This window comes from Acipenser ruthenus, chromosome 22, assembly GCF_902713425.1.
Source record: "Acipenser ruthenus chromosome 22, fAciRut3.2 maternal haplotype, whole genome shotgun sequence".
Classification (NCBI taxonomy): domain Eukaryota; kingdom Metazoa; phylum Chordata; class Actinopteri; order Acipenseriformes; family Acipenseridae; genus Acipenser; species Acipenser ruthenus.
Genome location: NC_081210.1, coordinates 7,629,415 through 7,648,345, shown reverse-complemented (window position 1 = coordinate 7,648,345; position 18,931 = coordinate 7,629,415). Strand labels below are relative to the sequence as shown.

Sequence of the window (18,931 nt, the reverse complement as noted above, 5' to 3'; positions counted from 1 at the left end):
CACAGCCCTGGGACCCAAGCCACCAGCAGAGGGAAAATGCCTGCTGGTTCAGCCCCAAGAGCCGGAAGGGGAGGGGTTACAGGCTCAACCCCCTGAAAATTTTTGGGGGGGAGAAGGGCAGGATGCTGGTGTCCCCCAGCAGCCTCTCGCTATGCTGCTGAAGGCAGCACGGCGCGCACATGCCCAGCCGCCACAGCAGAGGGAGCCAGCACCGCCAGGAGCAGAGGAGCAGGAGCTGCCTCTGCCTCCGCCACCACCACCGCAAGGAGCAGAGGAGCAGGAGCTGCCTCTGCCTCCGCCACCACCACCGCAAGGAGCAGAGGAGCAGGAGCTGCCTCTGCCTCCGCCACCACCACCGCAAGGAGCAGAGGAGCAGGAGCTGCCTCTGCCTCCGCCACCACCACCGCAAGGAGCAGAGGAGCAGGAGCTGCCTCTGCCTCCGCCACCACCACCGCAAGGAGCAGAGGAGCAGGAGCTGCCTCTGCCTCCGCCACCACCACCGCCAGGAGCAGAGGAGCTGGAGCTGCCTCTGCCTCTGCCACTTCCAGGAGCAGAGGAGCAGGAGCTGCCTCTGCCTCCACCACCGCCAGAAGCAGAACAGCAGGAGCTGTCTCTGCTTCCCGTACTTCCACCACGGGGAGTACGGTGGCCAGAGCCCCAGAAAGGGGAGCTGTCGGCTACGAAGAAGGGGGAGGTCGGGGGACCACCTGCCCCCGCAGCTTTTTCGCTGCAGGACGGGACCAACAGGCTGTCAGCCGTGCCACTACCGGCAGGGGTGCTGACAGCATGGCCAGCCATGGGCCCACTGAAGCCTCCCTTCCCAGCCCGAGACTTTGTCCTGGACTGCTGGGTTTTTAAGGGGGGAGGTGGCCGTTGAGGCCATGTGTGCTGCGCACAAGGGGGGGTATATGTGGCAAAGTGCCCCGCCCCTGTGTGCATTTGTGTGTTCTGTGTTGTGTATATGCGTGCGTATGTTAATGTTGGTGTATAGATTGGTACACAGGATATAAACGGGTCTGTGTTTCACGTGTGTTTAAAGTGTATAATTATATTTAGGCACGAGGATGGCACATCACTTCACGTGCAGATAAAATGTGTATAATGTGTGGCACGGGGTTGCACGTAATGAATTCACGTGCTGGGATTCAAGTGAGTAATTAATTAGTAATTGAATCCCAGCACAACAGTATATATAGATGCACAGTTTCACTCAGTCGGGGTTGGTGTTCGGTGAGTGGAGAACGGGAGAGAGAGAGGAGAAAATAAAACAAAGTAAGAACGTAAATCAGAAGTGTTTTCACTCACCGTGTTTGTTCGTCTGTCTGTTTAAGTGTAGTACGTTTTGTTTGTCTTTTTGTTTTGGCTCGAGTGCCGTGTCCTGTTTTTGTGCTGTTTTCAACCCTTTTATTTGTTAATAAACGCTGAGTGCAGCCATTGCACTCAGCTCATCACAACCACTGTCTGTGTTTGGATTCCTTTTCTGGTCTGACGCCACCCACTCTGGCCGTCTTTGTGACAGGGCACTATGTCAGAATTTTGTGATTTCAGTTTTTACCCTTTATTTTCAGTGTTTATTACTGTGGAGTAAGGTTGTATATTTTTCATGGATTTCACGATTTCCGTAAATTTACCCATTGCCATTTATTATGAAATTCCCCATAAAAATTCCCATTTCTGTTAGAATAGTGTAAATATTAGGGCTGTCAATTAATTGCAGTTAACTTCTGTGATTAACACATTAATTTTTTTAACATGCGTTAATCGTCCTCTGAATTCAGTCCCTGCAGCACTATTAATATACTCGAGTGCATGCAACGCAATAAGTGCAGTCTGCGATTGCATAGAAAGTTAGTCACAGAACTGCATTATGGAACAAAGCACTAAAAGTGAAGGACTTATGAATGGGGTTATGTTCATTTTTTTACTTTCTGACAGTTAATTGGTTAGAAAGACTATTACTTGTATCTGTTAGTTCCAGTATCACAGAATGCATCTAGTCTGCTGTACCCCCTGCGTGCTGTAAACACGCCTTCATTTCTCAAAATACACTTTCTAGCAGTTCTTCTGCTACAGGCAGCAACAACAAATGAAACCCGTCAGTTTCGACAGAGTACTTTATTTTAAATTCCGGATCTCTGCGAGCCTGTGCATCAAGCTACATCATGTCAGTAGGATACAGTGTGTCCCACTTGAAAGTAGCCCGTAAGTATTTCAGTTAGATGTTGGCATTCAGTCCATGTTGGGAGTGACACTCCTGTATAAAGCGAGTTTGTAATAATGAGGATTCTTGTACACGTCTGTGTCTGCTCCATCATGTGATTATTTATTTATTTACTTACTGGGCTACTTTCAGTGGGACATTACCAAAGCTGACCACATTTATTTGAAAAAAAAATATTATATATATATATATATATATATATATATATATATATATATATATATATATAATAGTGTAACAGATACCCTTTTAAAAGAAACCGATAAGAACATGTAAAGTTTAATTTGAAATGCAGTAAGGTGAGTAATAAACTGACTCTGCTGTGATTGAGCATTTGGTTCAAACAATTTAACAGCAAATGCTGGAGTTTTTCTGTATAATTCTGTGTAAATAAATCTAAAACCATAAAGAGGGGCCAACAATATGAATCCAGAAATAAGAACACAGGGTTTTTATGATTGACTGTTTTTTGTATGATGGTATATTAACAATGATAGTAATACTAATTTCAGTAATAAAACAAATCTGAATGAGGTGGATGCAGTAATTGTATCAATTAAATATGCGATTAAAACCAATATTAACTGAGATTCAAAGTTTTAAATTGCGATTGATTTTTTATTATTTTTTTTAATCGCTTGACAGCCTCAGTAAATATACATATTTTTTTTATAACTCCAAAATAAATACAGCAAACGGTTGCCTTATTGACGCACTACCTGTAACAATGCATTAGGAACCTGCCAGCCAGTTCAGTTTACGTCCGGTGAATTACTGAACACTCTGCATAGAGCTGCCCAGTTTCTTTTAAAATGTCTTCAACGAAAAAGATACCAGCTGTATCAAATATCCAAAATATTTCTGCTAAAGATCGCTCTGTCCAGTACAAGAGGGGGACATTTCACATGTCGTTATCTTTACATGTATTTATGTTTTTATTTTGTTTGATAATTCACTGATGGTGAAAAGGCTGACATAAAAAAAAGAAATATTCTACAATTTAGCATTTACTGTTATTTCAGGTAGCATTTAAATATTTAGGCGCATTTGTTGTACAATAACTCTACAGAAAATGATCAATTTTGAACGTGACAATGCTATTTTTTCTGCTTTAATAAATATTTTGTTTAAATCGTGAAATATAGAAATGCCTATTTTTAGACTATGAAATAAACCATGTTTTACAGCTCACTGGGTCTGTTAATGCTTCTAATCAGACTAAGACACTGCTTAACATGCTGGAATCTATCAAATCAGAATAATTGTAACAAATAATTATACTTTAACTACCCTAGAGAACTATGCATTACTATAACTTTTTATATACTGTATATGCAACTGCACAAAATGCTCCAAATTGTAAAACATTATCAGTGCAACATTTCAGTAGACTGTTCCCCACTCATACTGTATGCTTCATTAGCTCTTTCATATAGGAATCAATGCTGTATTCCAGACATTTGCCCCAAGTACATAACTAAGGAGGCTCATCAAGGACAGGTGAAAAAGATCAAATATTTGTGTCGAAATTTAAAGTAATTTAAACTTGGCATTCATGTCCCTGGTAACAAAACACAGGATGAAGATGTGGCTTTACAATTTTACATATAGCCATATACAAATGCTGTACTGCAAATGTTGGTGTTTTAAAGAAGGGGTGGAAGTGATGTCTGATGATAATTAGCTTTCACTCATCCCATTCTTCACAAAGATTTGCTTCTTTTTTAACAAATCTTTGAATATAGATGTTTATTCTGTTCTGATGTGCCATACAATAACTGTACATCCTGGTGTCTTTTAAGGTCTATATCAAAGAGCTAATGATCTGGGATCACAGAACCAAATAAGAAATAATCTATTTTGGGGCTGGGTAATATCACAGCCAACAATACATAACCAATCTAATTAACCTTTTACGTCTACTGCTATTCATAAAGCTAGAGATAGCACCTTGTAAAGGACTCTTATCTTATTTTTAAATAACTGGATTTCTATTAAAAATACAGATGACTGCAAGAAAATAAAAGGACAAATGCTAGACCTACATAATTTCATTGCACTTGTATGTGAAAACGTCTGCTGCTGTGTGTTGTGCACTGAACAGGGCCGGTGTCGTAACCATGTGGTTCTCAAACCTATATCCTATAACAGGCGGAGAACTTATTTCGGCTTTATTGGCGGTTTTGATTGGACCGACAAAAATACTTCCACCAATCAGAAGGCATACAGTGCTCGTAGCAATCCCGCCCTCTGGCAGACTGGTACACAGCAGGTTAAAGAAGCGTTGAACGATGGAAAGAATGTGTCAGATGTCAAAGTGGATATGAGAATGCAAGTGATGAAGTAGTTAAATACAAGGAAAACACTGCAAACCAGAAGCCCTCAATATATTATTAGGTGCTAGTATAGAAAGATGAGGAATAAGGAGATGCATTTTGTGCAAACTCATCCGCGGCAGTGTTGCTTTATGTATATAAAGCAAGGTTTTGATGAGCGTCTTTTTTTTTTTTTTTTTTAACAAAAATCACAAAACACCAAATAACATGCAGACTATGTCCAAGAAGTATTAAACCATTACAGTACTGAAAATACTATATTAATAAACAAATTTACACGTCCAACAATTTTAAAGCTTTAGTTGCCATTTTACTTCAAACATTGTATCCATCATTTCTTTCTCATTATCCTGATTGGCTGTTTTGAAATTTTGCAGCCTGTTGGTTCGTCAGATTACATTTTGAAATGAAAACAACAGATTTTTAAGCGTTTTGATTGGTTAAGACTAAATCAAAGTAGCTATTTTAGAGGTATAAAACTAACGTAGCTTCATAAAGGTAGGTTTGTGGTGCATCTCTTGATTTGAAGCAAGTACAATATTTTTTTGAGGGGGGGGCACTGTATGAATAACATTTATTGATTACATTTTCATAGTATTACCTTTGGTAAATCATCACTGGTTTAAATAATTTTGGTCCATATATAACACCACTTCATGCATTTTCTATTTAAGGTTTATATTGCTGTACCTGTCCCTGGGTCAGTGCATTCAACTCAGACAGTGCTTGTCATTAAGGGAACACAGATTCAAGTTGGGACAGGCAAGGAAACAGTGCTTGTTCCCATACTGTAAAATACAATAAAGAGAGCACTTCACCATGCAAAAAGAAATTTATTTTTGGGACACCTGGCAACATCACGAGACAGGGTATTCGCCTATTTGATAGTGCCTCCCTGTAATAATGCCTCCGGCTGCACTATCATATAGCAGGCAGGATCAAACAGGTTTATTCTATCTTATAATGCTTCCGGGAGGCACTATCGGTTACGACAGGTTTTTGTGGGCCCTGGGCAATGGACCTCCACTGCCCACCCCCAAATACAATATATTTTTCTATCAAAAAGGTTTTCAGGATCAGTAGTCCCTCGCTAAACTGGAGACATGAGTTGTCCGATTTAAAAAAAAAAAAAACATTTTGTAAGAAATACAGTAGTAAAAACAAATTATTTACTCATATTTGCAATTAAATTTCTCTATGTGTGTGGGCCCCCCTCTGGCCCCGGGCACCATTGCCCAGGTTGCCCTGGCACTGAATATTCAATCATGATTTAAGCAGTTGCAATATCAACAGACCTGTCCGCCCAGACACCAGACCCCCATAGAATTCTTGCATGGGTGGCTAAAGATTAATGGGAAGCAATGTAATTCATATGTATTTTTATATAATTTTATTTGGATTCATAAATGTAATGCAGTGTTTTCAGCATGTTGAGATTTTTTTTTCTTCCATAAGTAATCTGATATCTGCAACTGGCTGAGCTACTTTTGAAATAAGCTGTGATGACCTTCTCTCTGAAGTAAATTAGTCATGCAGTTCTGCATGTAATTCATTGCTTAACTCCTAAAGACCTTAAAAGATATCAGGATCATAGTAAAATAACAACAAAAACTCAAGTAATTATTGCTGTTGCTAATGTCCTTTGGAGCCTCCAAGTATCTCAAATTGTTAAAATCTGTAGCGTCACGTAAGCCATTACAAAACAAAAACTAAATGGCTACAAAATTAAGCCTTTCTGTTTGTTTGTTTGTTTTTTTGTTGTCATATTTGTTACACGCATAAGCTAATAAAACACAGGATACAATGCAAAAAACATCCAGCATTAAGCTGGATGGAAGCAAATGTAACAAATGTAACAAAATGCTGATCCTGGGCTGGTGTAATGACTTCAGGACAGCTTGATCTGGGTTTATCATCTATAGAGTTGGACCAAGGTTCCTTTTGTGGGAGCCGTACAGCTGTGCATTGATTGCACTAAAAGACTGAGCCACTTAAAGAGTGATGCAGACATAGAATATTCTGTCTAACACATAATGGTTTGGTTTTATCAGACCAAACAGTGTTGTCATTTTCAGTGACACTGTATTCAATTATGAATGGGGCCATATTGTATGAGACAGGATCAGATTTATATAAACATATGAAAATAAAATGATCAAATTACACTCTCTCTCAAGTAGTTCATGAAATGGTGCAGAACCCCGTGATTAATTATTTTCTTGAAATGCACTGCAGCCCTTGTTATTTTTTATATTACATGGATTTAAAAAATGTGATAAAATGTGTTGTTCAAGATATCTATCAACACTACTCAAAACAGAACCTAACTTTCCAGGTTCATACTCACTGCCGTCTTATTCTGTTATGCAGAAAATGAAATTTGCCAAGTGTGTGTCAAGCTTGGACACGGGTATTTATTTTGCTGTACCAGAGCCAAGTCAAATGTGGTTTTCTTGGACATGTTTACATTTTCTTGTTGAGTATTAAAAGTTTTTTGAGCATCGTTGTTGTGTAAATATAGCTACTATGTGTAATTATATATATTTATATATATATATATATATATATATATATATATATATATATATATATATATATATATATATATATATATATATACACACACACACACACACAACTAAAAGTTCTCATTAATTTATGGATTTTGAGGCAAGAAATACACTTGACAATTCCCCAGTATGACAACTTGTAGAAATCTGCTGCCCTCTGGTGAATAATGCTGGTAACTGTCAAACACCTCTGAAATGTGATTTGGTATAATCCTTGTCTTAACTATTATTGTTTCTGGGGAAGGAAACCAATATATTAAAATTTGTCATAGTAATTGTCTTGCTTTATTCTTTGGGTTAATTAAATGATTGTCTGATACAGTAGCAATGTCATTTAACACATTCTTACTAAAATATGCGCCTCTGCTATCTCTACTGACCTCAAGTGGCTATAGTAAGTTATGGGTTTAGGTACAGAACTGTACATTATTTTTAATTAAATGTTCTTTCATTTTATGTTTACCTAGGTAACAGGAAATATAATACATGATATTTACTACACAGTGAGTATTGTGCATATGTCTATGTACTGTACCTGGCTGCACTGTACAAATAGGCCAACATGGAAAAAAATCTATAAAAGTGCCCATTGCGTTACTTAGCGATTATTTGTCAATCTGCGGATCATAGATGCATACCATACTGACAATCTGAAGTCATAAATAAGTCATAATTGAGTTACACAGAGTGATTAACCAAACCTTTTCATCATCACAATGCAACTTACCCTTTGCTGAATTTCTTAAACGGTGGTCTTATTACACTCCGGCTCTTGATCACACAGTGACGCCCAACCCTGACGTTTGCCAGGTCCCCTCGAATGATGCAATCATTCATAACAATAGTCTGGGGTGAAGAAGCACAAACGATTACTTCTTACAGTGACAACGTACAGTATTTGTAAATAAACAATTCTCTAATAACGCATTTACTAAAAAATTAGTTTCGGCGCTACAGGAATCCCCTAGTAGCAGTAAAAATATAAAAAAAGCAGCACATACATTAAGTGCTAGCATCCATGGGGAACAAACATGACAGATACAACACTGCCAAATGTTCAGGTGTATAGCTTAGTTTTGGAAAATATCTAAAATCAGTATACATGTGTCACTTTTGTGTTATTTTGCTGCTTAAATAAGATAAAAAAGGACTTACTTTTCCATTTAGCACAATATTTTGGCTTCCACAGAGTACAGACTGTCTGCTTACTTTATTACCAGATGCCTACAAAAAAGCACAGGGATAGTTCAATCTGCCATCACAGGATACGAAAACACCAAAACTCTTTGTAAATTCATTTCACACGAGCATATTACCAAATACGTTTATTGTATTTTATTACTGTATTAATATGTGCCGCTGACCACCAATTTAGCGTTATTCGTTTAGATTCATACCATGTTTAATTACGTACTGGTAGGTTAAATACAGCTTCAACATTTTTACATCTCATCTCGCGCATACAAAAAAAAGACAGCTATATTACCGTTTCTATGTACTCGGCTTTGTTGTAGAGAATTTCGCACAGCTCCATGATGTTTTTCAATAAATAAACACACCCTTGTTCAAATGAACACAAAATTCACTCCTATGCTGTCAGTTTCTGCAGCCTGCGTTTCTAACTTCCGTTCGCTTGCAGGAAGTACACGATCACTACGTACACAAGTTTGGCTAGGTGAGCAAAGAGAAGCTCGGTTCGTGTTGTTGAGAAACTGACTGCAAAAACTTTATGTAAGATAAAAGTACCAATTTATTTAATTGAACCTATGTATGACACATTTTCAGGTATCTGTGCGTCAGGTATAGCTTAATTGTGTTACATTTATGTTCAGTGTGCCTAAATCAAAACAAATGCGAGTGATTAGTTTGGGCTTTTGTAGTATGTGGCGGGATATGACAGGCACTTCATTTTCATCACGCTGCTAAATTAAAAAGCACAAACAGAGACGTAACGGTGCTGGAGCTCAGGAGAATAAAAATGTAAAAACGCCTGCAGAAGACGTTTTCAGGTTTGTTTGTTTTTTTTAAATGTATTTTAAAGCAAGTACATAAGTTAAATTATTGTTATTAAAGCGATTTACAGAGGTTAGGGGGTAAACTATGCATCAACAACTGCTGCTGCAGAGGCACTTATACTAGGACCTCTGTTTTACGTATCATGTGAAGGACATTATGTTTGTCTGGTGATGCTTGTACTTCTTGTTGACAGTGTGATTATTTTTTGCTCTAAAAACACAACCAAAATATATACACTGCTGTGTGTCTTAGACATGTTGCATTTTTCTACTCTGATGCATTATGAGCATCAACAATTTACTCAAAGCCTCCACTAGTGTTTTCTACTATTATAACAACCTTGACTTGCGTAAAGAAGTGTTTAAAAAAAAAAAAAAAAAAATCTATGGAATAAAGTTTTCAGATGTACTTGATGATTAACTTCTGGTATGCTGCATTCGGGATTAGTTGTACTAACTTTAGTCCAATCAAGTGGACTAAACCTGCTTAATCCACTAGTTAGACACATCAAGTGGATTAAATTTGGTACTCTGCAACTGACCCCTAGAGATTTGCATTATTTGTTTATTTTTTGCATTTATTTATGTAATAAGATTTTTATTTGGTTTTACGTCAGCAATGGACAGGTACTGATTGCTGAACACTGTAACTGACACCTCACATCGGAACAATATGGCTGAATGCTTGAAGAAACCGCAGCTGAGCTGCCAGGAAAGACAGAAGGTTTGTATAATATCGGCATATCTTTTTAAAATATAACAATACTGCGTACAGATACATAATGTTATTAAGTATTGCAGTGTTGAAATCAGTGGGTAATACAAACAGAATAAGTACACTATAAATGACACTTATTTAAATGATATGAACTAAATAAGAGTCAAGTATTAGATATAATGCATTATTTGGATTGTACGTTGACAGCGTTGTTTTAAAAAATATGTTACAGATTAAAGAAAGATTGGCTTTACTGAAGAGGGAGTACAGCAAAACTGTTCAGAGATTGAAGGTATGAATATAATTAAGTTTATATATGACATTATACCTTGCAATGCTTTACTGCCATGGCCTAGTTCATATTTTAAGTTTTATCTTGGTGCTAATCCCACTTTCCCTGTCTACTCTTTTAAATTATACAGTTTTCACAGTGTTGTGAAAAGGGCACAATATTAATTATTAAATATATATATATATATATATATATATATATATATATATATATATATATATATATATATATATATATAGAGCATGTAAAAGTTGTTACCAGGCAGGATTTAATCTTAACCAGTGTTCAGCTCAAGGGAGAGGCAATACACAATTGTCAAGTATATTGCAACACAGTATAAAAACTAAGCTGTTATTCTTGCCATTTGACAGCGTTCAGAACGATCCGAGGTGGTGAGAAATCATGTTAAGAGCAGAATCAAAGAACAGAATGAGCTTCTTCAGGAAGAGAATACTAATCCATCTGCTGTGCTGGGTGAGGCACAGACGTTTTGAAAAGTTTTACTTGAATTGACTTTTAAAGAGTTGGTCTGATTACAAGTAATACTTTTTTATTTTTCATTGTAGGCACTTTAGAGGAACAACTGGATTCATCCCTTGATGCGCTCGATCACATTGCAGATACAAACCAGGACAAGAAGACAACTGTCACTTTTAACCTTAATCCGGAAGTAATCAGCCAGTCCACCAGTCCGTGTGGCTCTCTGTTGGCCTCACTCACTACTCAGCACTCAGATAGCCCTGATCTAGAATCCTACAGTCCGAGCTACCAGGGAAAGAGTTCAATTAATCCAAAACTTAAACGGCTGTCTAGAAGTCGTATGCAATCCAAGAGAAGTCGATTCAGATGGGAGGAGAAAAATTCTGATACAGAAAATAGCGAGAAGGGAAATGAGTCCCAAGTGTTGGACAGTGCTGAGAATCTGAATCCAGGTTCTCCAGTTTTGAAAAGTAGCATTTTCAAAGATCACACCAAAGACGTAGAATTGATGGCCTCATCCACAATTTCAGCAAATGGTTGCAGAATAAGTATCTTCGAAAGTTCAGGTGCCGTTTGTAATGAAACCAATTCAGATGAAAATATTTCTGAAACAAGTCAGGGTTCACCTATGGTGTTGGCGGGTATTAATCATTATAGTAGTCCTTATAATGAACCTCTTGTCGACATATGCATTGCTCATGATAGACTACCCCAAATACAAATGTTTAAAAATGCAAGTCCTGAAGATTGTAAGCATACTGAGGAAGATAAGGAGATCTCAGGCAGCAATGCAGGGCCCCAAAAGGCAGAAGTTACTGCTCTACCCCATAATAAGGTTGCATCTGGGCAAACAGAGCCAGCTGAATTAAATGTCACTGACACTATAGATTTTGTTCCTGGAGGTCATTCCTTTGAGATGGGGATTAGCCTGACTGAGGCGGACTCTAAGATAGAAGAGGCTTTAGCAGAGAATCCATTGAGCTCCTGCACTTTGGTTGAGGGTCTCCTGTTCCCAGTGGAGTATTATGTAAGGACCACCAGGGGAATGGCCTCTTGTCAGAGGAAAGTTGACTTGGAGGCTGTGATAGAAAGCCAATTGGGCAGGGGCAAGAGAAGAAGCAGAGGAATACCTAGAAAGTCCATGTCCAGTGTGGATAACAAAGAACCAGTCACTCTGCAAGATGGTACTACTGCTGGGCTTTCCGGTCAAAGTGAGCCTCTAACATGTTCAGGCAGCAGCGGGAGCCTGCTGTCTTCACCTTCAACCACTGGTGCCGTGGCAACTTGTGCTGGTAGGAAAACACGCAGAGGAAGAGGGCGAGGAAGAGGGCGGGGAAGGGGCAAGGGAAATGGATGGTGCAGGAGTCCGGGTATGATAGTTACTGCAGAATCACACCCCAATCAGATTTCTACAATGCTGGCTGATACAGGGATCATTGCTGCTGGTACTAATTTGAATTTAAAGTCTGATCCCCGGTGCGGAAAAGAAAACTGCACAAAGGAAAACAAGGAACTGTTTCCCATCTTTAAAAGGAGGTCCCTTCAAGTGGACGGTGGTGGCAAACCAGTTAACATAGAGGTTATTCAGGATAGCAGTAGTCCAGATGAACATGACTGTAATAGTTCGGATAAAATGAACTGTGCAAACAAACTAAATGAAATAAATAAACTCAAGCCCACTTTGGAAAGTCAATTCAGTGGCACCAATAAATCGCTTCTTAAAACAATAGCGTGTTCTGCAACTACACAGAGTAGCTCTGTAGCAGGCAGCGATATAGGTCAGCGACAGCTTTTTGAAGACTTGCAGTCTACATTGAGTCGCAATTTGGAACAGAGAGTATTAAGGAAGAAAAGAACAATGTTGGAGTATAACAGCCCCAGGTTTTCTCAAAGGTGCAAAAGGGTACAGGATGATAAAGGTGAGATGGATTAAATTATTTATTTATTTTTGCCAGTACTGTAATTGCAAATTATGTTGTGCTTTATTGTGTGCTGGAATGTCTTCACTGATTATGGTATGTGGGCATTTCAATAGACATTGTGTGAGTGGAACTTCAGGTGATCAGTGTAACACTTTTTTGTTCATTTTTTTCAGAAGGACATGCAGTCAGTGTTACAGAAGGATTACTGAGCATCCCCTCAGAGCCTGGGCAGCACTGCTCAGTGCCTCAGTTCCCAGATAACAGAGAGCTCTTTAGCCTGAAATACCTCTCCTCCCGATTTGTTATCAAGGATTTCCACCTCCCAGATGATGATTTTGGCCGACTCAAGCTTGAGAAACTGAAGTCATCAGAGACCAGGCATCTAGAATCTTTTTCACCAACCTACTCCCCATATATCACCCGAAAGACTGCCGCAAAAATTGTTTCTGCAAAACAAAATTACTCGAGAAACTCGCTTAGTGATTCTGTGATAGGAACGTCACCAGATCCAGTGGGAGATCGTGGCAGATGTGCAAAATTAGCTCCCTCAGAAGATTGTGGAAAGAACATAATGGAACCCATAACACCCACAGAGGACCATAGCATGCTTGCTGTAGGAACTACAGCTGTGGTAGGACAAGGAAAAGCTGGAGTGGAAACTTTAATTCCAATTGAGGATCAAATCATGATTGCATTGCAAATGGCCTCTCCCACAAAAGAAGTCACGGCTATTAGGGAAAGTTGTGGTCAGATCACAACCTTAGAAAAGCCAACCTCTGCAGGAGAATCTCCCCTTCATACAGATGTCTGTAGCAGGTTGAGTTTAGTAGAAACTGCAGCCCCCATGACAAATCCTACACAGCTTGCAGAAGAATCAGTAACTTCTACAGGCAGTTGCGTAAACCTTGAAGTAGAAGAGCAAAAGCATGTTTCTGAAGAAGATTATATCAATGTTCCTGTAGAAACAGCAACTACGACAGAAAATCCTGACAAAGTGGCATTGTTAGTTGTCTCCAAAGATGATAGCAAACCTAAAGAAGCATCACTGGGAATTAAATATGTTTCTCCTTCTTTTGTCAGTCAAGGGTTTGAAGTTAAATCTGGTGAGTCTGCTGTCGCCAAAATTAAATCCTCAGAGATTCTCAATTTAACTCCAGCGTTAACCTTCCAGTCAGACAGAGACAGTCAAAGGGAATTCCACAGCACCTCAGGAAACAGTCCTACCTTTCCGTCACTTGGCTGCACACCAGCCTTCTTGCTGAAACATGGCAGCCCCATAATAGGCACCTCTCCGGGAAATCCAATGTTTCCTAACATAACCTCACCAAAACCAAACACCAGCCCCCTACGGGAAGATAGAGATTCTGCCTCTCAGAAGGCAGAGTCCCCCGAAAGAGACTTGGATAGGTATTTCACTGACTCTATTTGGTCCAATGATCAGGAAAGTCAGCCAGTGAACTCCCTGGAAAACACACGCGAACAGCAGGGTGACCTGGTGGCTTATGACAGCCTTCTGAAGGGTAACGATACACTCTCCAAAATACTTCCAGTAAGTCTCAGTCTGTAACTATTGATATAAATAATACATATGGAGTAAAAATATCATTTTTAATTAAGGCAGTTCCTTTTGCTCCTAGTACCAGTACATTTATAGCTTTTTTTTTTCTTAACAGCTGGATGAGCCAAATATAATTGCTGAAGAGCATCAACCCTCCACACCTGGACTCAGACAGAGCGCCACACAAACTCTGCAGCTAGTGTCCAAGTTAAAGGTAAGGAACTCCTTTATATTTATTTAGTTGTTTTTATAGTCAAATCAGGTTTGATTGTATAGAGAAAATGTATGTATGACCTACAATTAGTGACAAAAAGAAAGAAATATGGAATACAAAAACATCCAGAATAAATTAAGCATCTGTGAGAAAAGTTTTGCAGCTTATGCAAATAAAATAAAAACCCACAGATCATGAAATAATGAACGATGCAAATGGGTTTTCTGGTTTTCTCTGTTTAAAATGTTAACATCATACAACATACCAGTAGACTCAGCAAAAGATTTTTTTATATAAAAATGTTTGTATTGCTGCTGTTCAGAATGTTTAGTTTATGATGCTGTATTCCAATAGCAGTGTTGTAAAAATACTGAGCCTGGATGATTGTCTTGCAGTCTTCAATGGTCTTATGTTCCTCTCATAGACCCCGACAGGCTCGTGCCTGATAGACCTGTGCTCAGTGCAGTGGTGTGGGGACAGTGCTGCCCAGGTGGCTCAGTGTGTGGTGACCGCCTGTGAGTCTGTCGTGTCCCTCTGGGGTCCTCAGCCACAGGGCCAGTGGACAGTGCTCTACACATGGACCTTTGTCAAGGTAGAGTCCAGCACAGTGAATCTATCAGTATATGATTCTTGTTTCGGTACAGGGTCATTCAAAAGTTTTGTGTAACAAATTAAGTCAGAAATGTTCTTAAGTTACCAAAAAAAAAAGAAGTTTCAGTAAATTGCCTTTTACTGGCATACTGTCTTTTTTTTGTTGTTTGTTTGTTTTGTTTTTTAATCAAAGCTGGTTAATTATGTGAGTCAATAATGGCTTTGTTTTAATTATTACATGAAATAATGTTTTGGATATGTTTTACAATTCCATTTGTATTGTTAATACTATAATTCATTGTTTTATTTATAAGAAACTGGCTAAATCTTCATTGCCATATTTATTGATCTTTTAAATTGATGACTGTGACAGGATGACGAGTTGTGACGTCAGGCCAGAAGCAGGAAAGAAAACAAACTTGAAAATACTGTGGTGCAAAAAGACACGCCGTGCGCCGTTTATTTAAATACACAAAAATAAATCAAATAATTGAACAAGAACACTTGCTCACAGAGCGAAATAAAAAAAAGATAAACAAAACAAATCACGAACACAAAAACAGCCAATACAGGTCAGGCTGGGCAAATGCTGTCATTGATCCTGTATGTTTAATTGTACTTTTAAACTCCTCTCTCGCTCCTGTTCCTCCTCTCGAACTCACCTTTTTCAGCCAAAGCAGCAGGACTTTTATATCATGGCCGAGGGGTTAACTGGCTATTAATTCTCTCTTTACCCCTCGCCCATAGTCTGCACTAGTAGAATTATTATGTGTGACTGCCAACTAATTCAAAAATTACTAGCTGACAGTCATGCATTCCCACAAGGTATTTTAAAACAAAAACAATACATCATGACGGACTTTTCCCCGTCATATTTAAAACATAATAAATCATAACATTAATAATAATACAAAACAAATACAAAATAACACAAATGAGACACAGGGGCGGAGGGGGAGACCCCGTTCTAAAACCCCCTGTTAACCCCTGTTACAATGACATTTTGTGCTTATGAATTGTATCCTTGTTTTGTATGTATATAAAGTGCAATATCATTATTGTTCAATAAAAATTATAAATCAGAAAAAAACAATGGCTTTGTCAGTCTAATTCAGTCTTTGCTGGCCTCAGTTCAAGGCTGGGGGAGTTATAAAAAGCTGTTTGATTTCCTTTAACTCTGTTGCAATTTGAATTTGTCTTTGACCAGTTTCCTGTGATCCAATTAGTCACCTTTCCTGATGCCCTCTGCCAGTTCTGCGTTGCTCTGGGAAAACTGGAAATCAGAGAAGCAAGGTAGAAGAAGATAATATGTTTGTGACAGATACTGGTGGTTGTATGCACTGAACTTTTAATAAAGTGTATGGGAAACTTACCTGTGCCGTAACAACTTAAAATTAATTGTTAGAACATCCTTTATGCTTGTTAACAAATTGATAATGAATTAAGTATTAAAATATTTCTATTTTTTATTGCAGAGTGCTTGGCTATTCAAATGCAAGCAGATGCTTTGAGCAATCGGTGCTGTGTTCGGGAGATATAAAAGCAGTTCTGGGTGTGTCGCGGAGGAGACTTGTCAGCTGCTGTGATTCTCTGCAAAGTCAAAAAGTGGAACTTGTCAGTGTATCAAAAGAAGGAAGGTAAATCATTGTTAGATTATAAGGAGCAGTTGATCTGACCGTGCTCAGATAACCTTTGGAAAAACTGATTGCGTTATTAATGGGAGTTAAACAACTTAGTTAACCAGACCGAAACAATTTGCAAAAGTGGTCAAGTTATACAGGTTTGGACCTCATTTTAGTGACCTGTATCTGTGCAATGACAAAGATCTGTAACATTAGGTCATTAATTACAGGATTGAAGACGTGGTCACACTGACACATCCCAGACAAACTATTGTGGCCTTCGCAGAGGTGGAAGGGGAAGATGAAGCTTTGGTCGGTACAACAGGAACAAGCGATGTTGTCATCTGGTGAGCGCACAACAGCAGGATTAAATGCCAATTTTTTATTTTTAATCAAGTTATTTATACAGGATGCTTTTTTTTAATATGAAACTATTCCATCTAAATGATTAATGTATTCATTATGAATAATACAGAATGCTCTTTAATTTTAGGAACATGAAAACAGCTCAGCTTTTGCAGACAATATCACTGGGGGAAATCTACCCAGATGCTGTGTGTCTCAGGTCCTACTCAGAATCCGTAAGGACTTCTTATTTCTCACCTACTAAGTTGTGCGCAGTGCTCAAACAGAAGCTGATAACTTCCTCTTAAATTGCAAATTTCATTTTTCAAGTGACCACTATATTCTTCTCTTCTGTTCCAACAGGGCATACTGTACGCTTTGCTGCAGCACCAGTATGTGGATAACACTGAATCTTGTAATGGTGCAATGTTCAAACTAGTCGCTATCAATCCCATCAATACTAAAAGCAGCCTAGTACAGTCCTTTACATTACCAGCAGAATGCACTGGGAGGTAAGTCAGAGTGGAAGGTGTTTGTGATACAGTAGTCCATCCCATATCCGACTTCAGTGGGACCAGAGTAAGGGCGGATATGTAAAAAGTCAGATGAATGAATCCTGTTTTAAATACCATTATACACAGCTGTAACAATTACTATATTCACACAATTCTTGTTTTGAGATTCAGCTTTTATTAGGGAGCTCCCCTAAACCCCTTGTTTAGAAAGATACAGAGTATTAATGCTTGTGACAGAGTAGCCGTCTGCCATGTGGGTGCATGCCTTCGCTGCTGAGTGACAGGCAGGAGAGCGAGACGGAGGTTGAAGTTGATACACCCCGCAGGCGAACAGGATTTATTTACATATCAACACACTGAACAGCTCACGGACATGTGACGGATTACTGTATTTTAAAAATTGAAAGCACAGCTTTTACACTTTGCAGCAGAAAGGAGCTGGAAAGAAAAGTGTATTTTGGCATAGCACACAGTGAGACTGGCCCAGTCCTAGTTCAAATACAGGAAAATCATTTCACTGACTTTGCACAGCCAGTTTTTGCAACCAGGTGTCTGTATCCCTGCAGGTATGTGGATGGCGATGTGAAAGGTCGTTCTATCGCAGCTGCTTTTCACACAGGGGTGGTGGCGGTCTGGGACCTGTCCATTGGTCACTGCAGCGCTGTGCTGTCTCCGGACTGCGCTGGGAGCTGGACGCTGGTCAGGTGGAGTGACACAGATTCTTGTCTCCTCACCGGACAGCTGAATGGAGATGTGTCGATATACACCTACACAGGGACATGCTCAAGGGAAGGTTTCTGAAAAGAAGAAGAAAAAACTTACTGAACTGTTGTTACTAAAAAAGAACATTTCACTTTTTGTAAGTTAACGGTCCATAAGGCTCATATGACTTCATGAAAGCTCAGCTGAGAGAACTGAATAAAGGCATGAGGTTTGGGTGTTGTCAGCTCTGGCAGTACAATAATAAAGCTTGTGTATATGGTGTGGGTAGTGGTTATATTGTCCTGTTCACTGTTCTACAATTTCCCCGACCCCAGCATCCTAAGCACAAGTCCTAATCAACAGCAGCATTGTTTGTAACTAAAATTTGATTGAAACGAGTAACATAAATCAAATGTAATATAATACTAAATAAAACATGCAATAAAAAAAATTCAAAACTCAAAAGAGGTAAACAACAATCTTTGAATTTCAGTACTGGTGGGACCTCAAGGTCTTAGTGCCGTTTGTTAACAAATGCTGTCTGAAATCACGGTGGAACCTCACGAGACTCCTAGGTCCCAGTCTGAGGTAGTGTATAAATATATATGTAAAGAAAAAAAAAAAATGTCCTGTTCTCAAGTATACTCCCAATAAAGTTCCTTCTTCAGCTCGACAAAAATACTTCAGTACTGAAAGGGTTCTAAAGTCTGTTTTTATATTGAACCAATTTGCACTGTTTGTTTCTGTTTAAAGTCCAATTACTACTGTTAAAGATTTATATAAAGTTTTATACCAAATAAAAAAAAAAATGTTATTATGTACAACTACAA

At 38.8% G+C, this 18,931-nt stretch overlaps 2 protein-coding genes across 5 annotated transcripts in view; one reads left to right on the top strand and one right to left on the bottom strand.

Annotated features, from left to right (window-relative positions):
* The window catches only part of LOC117431173 (dynactin subunit 5-like), a 17,920-nt gene extending 9,152 nt beyond the window's left edge, over positions 1-8,768 (bottom strand). Inside the window, exons 1-3 of the mRNA XM_034051864.3 lie at positions 8,614-8,768; positions 8,283-8,351; positions 7,855-7,973 (exon numbers count right to left, since the gene is read on the bottom strand). Coding sequence (XP_033907755.1) covers positions 7,855-7,973; positions 8,283-8,351; positions 8,614-8,661 — 236 coding nt within the window. The 5' untranslated portion in view covers positions 8,662-8,768. The remainder of the gene's footprint in view (positions 1-7,854; positions 7,974-8,282; positions 8,352-8,613) is intronic.
* Positions 8,718-18,931, top strand: palb2 (partner and localizer of BRCA2). Of its 4 annotated transcripts, none has more exons than XM_058995933.1 (14): positions 8,718-8,802; positions 9,760-9,866; positions 10,093-10,152; positions 10,524-10,626; positions 10,719-12,551; positions 12,728-14,103; positions 14,228-14,326; positions 14,751-14,918; positions 16,125-16,210; positions 16,393-16,554; positions 16,770-16,886; positions 17,033-17,120; positions 17,248-17,396; positions 17,966-18,931. In XM_058995933.1, exons 2-14 carry the CDS (start codon positions 9,816-9,818, stop codon positions 18,198-18,200), a joined length of 4,527 nt encoding a protein of 1,508 aa, XP_058851916.1. In that variant the 5' UTR covers positions 8,718-8,802; positions 9,760-9,815; the 3' UTR covers positions 18,201-18,931. The 4 variants fall into 4 exon arrangements, with proteins under 4 accessions (XP_058851916.1, XP_033907773.3, XP_058851917.1 ...); XM_034051882.3 differs by having other exon boundaries at positions 8,788-8,858; XM_058995934.1 differs by lacking the exon at positions 8,718-8,802 and adding an exon at positions 8,830-9,136 and having other exon boundaries at positions 12,731-14,103.